The sequence below is a fragment of the Gymnodraco acuticeps genome, unplaced genomic scaffold, assembly GCF_902827175.1.
Source record: "Gymnodraco acuticeps unplaced genomic scaffold, fGymAcu1.1, whole genome shotgun sequence".
NCBI classification, from domain to species: Eukaryota; Metazoa; Chordata; class Actinopteri; order Perciformes; family Bathydraconidae; genus Gymnodraco; species Gymnodraco acuticeps.
In genome coordinates, this window is record NW_022991375.1 from 262,067 (window position 1) to 268,920 (window position 6,854).

Genomic DNA, 6,854 nt, shown 5'->3' on the forward strand with positions numbered 1-6,854 from the left:
GACAGTATTATACACAGTAATTTATATATATATATATATATACACACTTAATACTGACTATACACTATAATGTATACTTTCTTTTATTTGTGTACTATTAAATCAGTTTAAGCCTCTGATTGGCTGAGTGACATCATGTGACTGAAACCTTCATTGGAACAACATGGTGTGCTAATTGACGTGCTAACATGCTAGCCCAATAAAAACACACCTGTTTTCTTATGCACTCGAGTGTAAGTGTTTTACTTATATGTCTTTCATGTTAAATGTTAAATACGCAGCTTTTGTATTAAGGTGTTAGGCGGTCAAGTATTTTCATTTTGTATTTCCTTATTTTTACTGGTAGTTACCTGTGTTGTATGAAACCACTGGTGGTCAGCTGTGCAACTTTGGCCTATTGATTATGTTTTGTGGCAGGAAAGGAAACAAAACTGCCAAAACGCCTCTTAACGTATCATTTAAAGCAACACTTCTTAAAGTTAGCATAGACTTATTCTAGTCAACTATAGCAAGATAAAGAGTCGAAGGCACGATGAACGAGCCCACCTGTACTCGGTACCATTTAAGCTCAATCAAGAACACGCTGCTGCCTTCATGTGTAGTTGGACATGAGCACTCTGAGTCCGTACACAATAGATTATGATTTTTGATGATTTAAAAAAAAAAGAAGATGTGTGGACTAAACTGTCTGCCGAATTAAGGTTTCAGAAACAGGTGTATTGCCAGGTAGGTTCGCACATACTAGGAATTTGACTTGATGTCATGGTGCATACATAAAATATAAAAAACAAGAAATCTTCTTGTGTATCTTCGGGCTAAATTATGAGCAGAAAACACGCCAAACATACAAATACAAGTGGTCAAGTGGTGTGTAGAAATTGGTAAAATTGTTGGGCTTTTATACTTTTGCAAAATGTAATTCCATTTCATTAAGACAACCAATACATACTGGAAATGTTTTGTGGAAGTGACATTTGTGGATTAAATATTTTTCTAAAATAATCAAACTATTAAAACACGGTACTTTGGTTGATTAAATTATTTACGGTATGCACTTGAACGCAGCATAACAAAGTCTGACAGTACCTTTTCTCATGTTTTGCGAGAACATCACAAACTAAAACACCATGCGAAGGATGGCAGAGGAAATACAACCTGCCAAGCAGAAAAGGTGAGTTTAAAACCTTTAACACTATTTTATGTTAGTTGCCTTCAAACCGTGGTAGCTTATGTAAGTTTACCATGTTGCGTTTCCTGTCCGTTTTGTGATAAAAAAAATACCCAACTACATTGTTTTCTTGAACAAGAACTGACCCCCTCAGGACAGGAGTAATTGTAAAAACCTACTCTTAAATATCAAAATTACGTCAAATATGAGTTAAAATGTACCAATATCTTCTAGGGTACAAAGTGTTCTACTAGGCAGATCGGTAGGATATAGGAAATAAACACTACTCTTTTTTTAAAAATTCTTTCATGAATTCTCGCCTGTTGTTTGTAACAGACAGAGTTCATGAAAGAGTAAAACAAAAAAGTTAATGTATTTGTGTCGGTATGACTGTCTGTTAATTCATTTGATGCATGCCGAATTAAACAGTGGCTACTAAAGATGTCTTTAAATTATTAAGTCATCTTTTACCAAGTAAACATATCTGTAGGGAGGCAAGTCAGCATTAATTTGACATATTCTTAATTGACATCTGGAATTAAGATGTCAAAAGAGTGCAAACTTAACATCTGGACGTCACTCTGTTTTACTGTGAAGTTTTTCTGGAGACTCAGGGAACTGCTTTACAGATTGCATATCAACAACAGCCCATCTCATATGGTCAAAGTTCAGTGTAGTTTGCCTTTGTCTGTTTGCATGTCCCTCATATGTTCTGTCTGTCTGCTTGTTACATTATATTACATTTCTTTATATATATATTCACGTCAAGCAAGTCATACCGTTGTAAGTGCCTGTGAGTTAGTTACAAGTATTAAATTAACTTTTTTCTGTGCTTGTGTTGTTGTCTGAATCACAGCTCCTGGATGTTAAGCTGGCTTCCCACTTGGTGCCCCACTTCTGACTCTCAGCTGAAAGATGCAGAGGAGAAAATGCTCAAGAGTAAGTGTCCAACCACTGATTAGAACATGAGCTGGTTTCAGTCACAAGTTTTGCTGTGAGGATTTGGTGTCTTACAACTTTTGTCTTTTGAAAAGGTTTTAAAAAGCCACACACTATCCTCGTGATTCAGTAAACTCATGAATCTGAAGTACTTTTTTCCTCCTCCCTCCTCCCCCTCTGTCCCATATTTATTTCCTTTACTTCAGGTGTGAAGCGGCCTTTCTCCAGGCAACACGTCCGGATATCCAACAGCAACTATCTGTGGACCATAGCTTTCTCCACACAGCCATGCTCTCCCCCCCCTGCCCACCCAAGGACTCCTCTGGTGCTGCTGCATGGTTTCGGAGGCGGGGTTGCCCTTTGGGCTCAAAACCTTGACTCTCTCTCCAGCAGCGGACCGGTCTACTGCCTGGATCTGCTGGGCTTCGGCAGGAGCAGCCGCCCCGAGTTCAGCAGCGACCCAGAGGGGGCAGAGGATCAGTTTCTGTCCGCCCTGGAGGAGTGGAGGGAGAAGGTGGGACTGGAGGAAATGGTGCTGCTGGGACATAACCTCGGAGGATACCTGTCTGCTGCCTACACACTCAGATACCCCAACAGGTACTTTGGAGTGTGTTTGTGTGTGTGTTTGTGTGTGTGTGTGTGTGTGTGTGTGTGTGTGTGTGTGTGTGTGTGTGTGTGTGTGTGTGTGTGTGTGTGTGTGTGTGTGTGTGTGTGTGTGTGTGTGTGTGTGTGTGTGATGTGGGTGAAAGGGCACAAGTACGGCACATTTTTGGGCAATTCCTAAGACATCTTATAACTCTCCACTGACAGCAGCTAATCCTCCTTACACATTTTCCCCAACTTACAAACCAATCAAGTTTCATTTGTGGATGCCAGGCTGAAATGAATGCTCATGATGTGTTAACAAACAGAAAGCAGATCAGAACAGTGATGTCTGAAGTTGCAGTAAAAAGGATTTAACTCACTGATAAAACACCAAGAGCAATAGACCTGCTAATCACACACATACATTTAGAAAAATAATGCCCTATATAAGCTTTTAATATTATATATTAAGTGTTCTTGTTCAGTGTATTTTAGGATGTTTTTTGGTGCACTTTATTTAGCAGGGACAACTAGTAGCCCCACATTTTGTTCAGAACTATTAAATATTATGTTCAAACTACATTTATGTTCAGTTTGAATCAATTAGTGCCAATTGTGAACTTAGATCTGCTATTTAAAATCTGAAAGGCTTTGAAAATCAAAGACTATCGTACTTTGTTACCATCTGCTGAATGAGATGGAATTCTTTAAACAAGCAATGTAGAGATTTTTTATTTAAAGTTATAGCGATGTCTTTGACTAAAACATTCTTAGGCAACTCTAATTTAACGTTATGCCAATGGATTAATTGATCTAACGTAGAAGCACCACTTTAAATCTGTTCACTACAGATCTGCCCATAAGTCTCTTAAATGTGGAAAATAATATTTAGACCAAAACGACCAAGTTAGTGATTACATCAGAGGGGGCAACCCTAAAAACGTAACATATTTGTTAACAAGTGTCAAGTAACTGTGTGTGTGTTTGTGTGTGCAGGGTAAAACATCTGCTGCTAGTGGAGCCATGGGGGTTCCCAGCACGTCCAGAGAACCCAAACCACAGCTCCATCCCAGTGTGGATCAGAGCCATGGGGGCCGCAATGAGCCCCTTTAACCCTATGGCTGGACTCAGACTGGCTGGGCCTCTAGGTCAGCAAACACACACACACACACACACACACACATACACACACACACACACACACACACACACACACACACACACACACACACACACACACACACACACACACACACACACACACGTCAGAAGTTTTATTTTCCTGATATCTCTCAGGTCCGATGCTGGTCCAGACGATCAGGTCAGATTTTAAGCAGAAATACTTGACAGTGTTTGACGACAACACAGTATCCGACTACATCTACCACCTGAATGCCCAGAGTCCAAGGTGAGGAACTTTTGAAGCCTTAATGTGTTGTTATTTTACTCCTCTCTAACGTTTATACTCTGTGTTTCAGTGGAGAAACGGCCTTCAGCAACATGACCATTCCCTACGGCTGGGCTAAGAGGCCCATGCAGGAGAGGATCGGACAAATCCAGGCGGACATTCCCATTTCCTTCATCTACGGATCCCGCTCCAGCATCGACAGCGACTCTGGATATGAGCTGAAGAAAACCAGACCAGATGTGCAGATCACGGTAAGTTCTTCAAACGGTTGCCTCTTCAGTTTCCTATCAAGTCTCAATATATCAACATAATATCCACATTGTGATTTGAGACATTGTCTTACATTTTGAGGTCAGGACTATATAATAAAATAATTGACATTGTGTGATTTAATTTAGGTTTTATTACTTTCTATTTGTTTCATCTGTGTTTGATAAATGAGTGTGATGTTATTTTCTGAACTTACCAGACTTTTCCTGCTGTTTCATTATTTGCCAAATCATCATACCCATGTTACTGATGATTAGTTATCAGAATTTTCTTTCATTTATAAATATTAAGTAGAAGCATTAATGGTAAACCCTACAACATCGTCACAATACCCACGTATTTGGTCCAAAAAATTGTGATATGTGATTTTCTACATATACACCGCTGCCCTATTCTCAAGTAAGCTAACCTGTGCACCCGACCTCTGACCTCTGACTCTTTCTGTGTGTTTATGTTTTGTCAGATGATCAGAGGAGCAGGCCATTACGTTTTTGCCGACCAGCCTGATGACTTCAACCAGACAGTCCTCCAGATCCTAGCTACGACGGAGAGGGAAAGCAAAGAGCAGGAAACGAAGCAGAGATAGCTTTCTGACCCAGGCGACCAGACGGAGGTCAAAGGGTTCAACTAACCGAAACTCACAACGCCACCTCAGCTGTACGCCTCTTGTCATACACTTGACTCTTAAAGAGAAGGCAATCACTGACTCAGAACAATTTATTCATAATTTCACCATCTAACACTCCCTTAGGGTCAAAGGTCAGATGATGACAGGTTTCTTTATCCAAAGTCCATAATGTTTTGTAAATAAATGTGAGATACAGTCTGAGTTGCTCACTTGTTATCAATCACAACAGAGCCAATCAGAGCAGACTGGGCTGTGGTTTCAGACAGAGGGTGAAAAGAGGTGCTGCAGCACAGGCAGTATGAGAAAAAAAAAGGCCTAGTGAACATTAAAGCATGGAGACATGTCACAGTAGAGCAGTGGTTCTCAAAGGGGGGGGGGGGGGGCGCAGAGGCGTGTCAGGGGGGGGCGCGAGAGACCAGGAGGAAAAATGGTTATACATTTTTTTTTTTTTTTAAATAATTTGAAAAATTATTGATTCGAAAGTAATATAATGCAGTACAGTACTATTACGTCTGGGTCTCTGTGTTTCATTAAAGCTCGACTGTGTGTGTGTGTGTGTGTGTGTGTGTGTGTGTGTGTGTGTGTGTGTGTGTGTGTGTGTGTGTGTGTGGTGTGTGTGTGTGTGTGTGTGTGTGTGTGTGTGTGTGTGTGTGTGTGTGTGTGTGTGTGTGTGTGTGTGTGTGTGTGTGTGTGTGTGTGTGTGTGTGTGTGAAACGAGCCATTTTGTGTGCACTAGCGAGAGAGAGCGCACCGGTACTGGAGATCGTTGTTGTTAGCTTCTGGTGCTAGCGAGCTACGCTAGCAGATATAAGGAGTTTTTTCAACAACAAAGTGGAGGAGAGTCCTCTCCTGCCAGACTGAGAGACTCAGTGAGCTAAAGGACTCTGTCAGTGTTATCTCAGTGGGTCTCAAACGTTTTGGTCACCATTAATGTAAACAATTATTTCCGAGGCACACGTTTATATGATCATTATAGTTATAAAAAAATAAGAGAATAAATGAAAAACAGGTATGAAATACTATATGACAGTAAAAAAAGAATAAAGTTTAAAAGGGTGATTTGTAAATATCCATAAAGAAAAAGTAAATCTGTTTACAGTTCTGTTTCATATGGGTGTTGAGAGCGGTATCCATAGATCTCTTCATGTTGCTCTCAAAGTGCACCAGATTGATGCATTTAACTTCAATATTTAAAAATAAATCTTCCCGGGGGAGCTTGCCCGCGGACCCCCCTATGTGAGGTCCACACACCACCTGTAAAAATAGCACTTTACCCCTGCTTACACCTATATGCCGTGAGCTGATAATCGAGCCTTCATTGTAACAGTCGCAGGTACACTGTGTATTTGCGTGGGGAGTGTTGCAGTAGAAAATTCCACTGTAGCGCCCAGTACATTAATGGGAAACCCTAAATGTTTGAGCACCCTCTATGAAACGTCAAGCTACCCCACAGCACCCCCAAAAGAAATCTCTGGCACCGCCACTGAGCCTGACTATTTGTGTTGGGGGGCCCCGACTTTTTTTTTTCTCCAAAGGGGGGGCCTGACAGAAAAAGTTTGAGAACCACTGCAGTAGAGACACAACATACAGATGTGAATCTGAAATGATGGCAATAGGGCCCCTTTATGCAGGCGGGGCAAACTGTTGGGAAATCGTCTCTCAAGGGAATATCTTGTTTTGGGTTGAGGTCTAGGCGATGTACACAGGATGTTCCCGTCTCTGACCGCTCACCCACTCTGTGAGAGATATGAGGCAGAAGTGTTTGGGTCAAAGGGCTGCCGTGTTGTTCAAGAAACTCCCTGTGATTGTTAGAGGCCAGCAGGTGGCAGCACAGTGACAGCACAGTGACAGTATGC

The 6,854-nt window shown here is 41.2% G+C and overlaps 1 protein-coding gene across 1 annotated transcript; it reads left to right on the forward strand.

Annotated features, from left to right (window-relative positions):
• The first annotated feature begins 1,059 nt into the window (after positions 1 to 1,059).
• LOC117562979 (1-acylglycerol-3-phosphate O-acyltransferase ABHD5-like) lies at positions 1,060 to 5,199 on the forward strand. Its single transcript, XM_034241068.1, has 7 exons — positions 1,060 to 1,171; positions 2,025 to 2,107; positions 2,314 to 2,704; positions 3,689 to 3,840; positions 3,989 to 4,100; positions 4,171 to 4,351; positions 4,834 to 5,199. The coding sequence occupies exons 1-7, from the start codon at positions 1,128 to 1,130 to the stop codon at positions 4,954 to 4,956; spliced, it is 1,086 nt and encodes a 361-aa protein (XP_034096959.1). The 5' UTR covers positions 1,060 to 1,127; the 3' UTR covers positions 4,957 to 5,199.
• Positions 5,200 to 6,854: the final 1,655 nt, after the last annotated feature.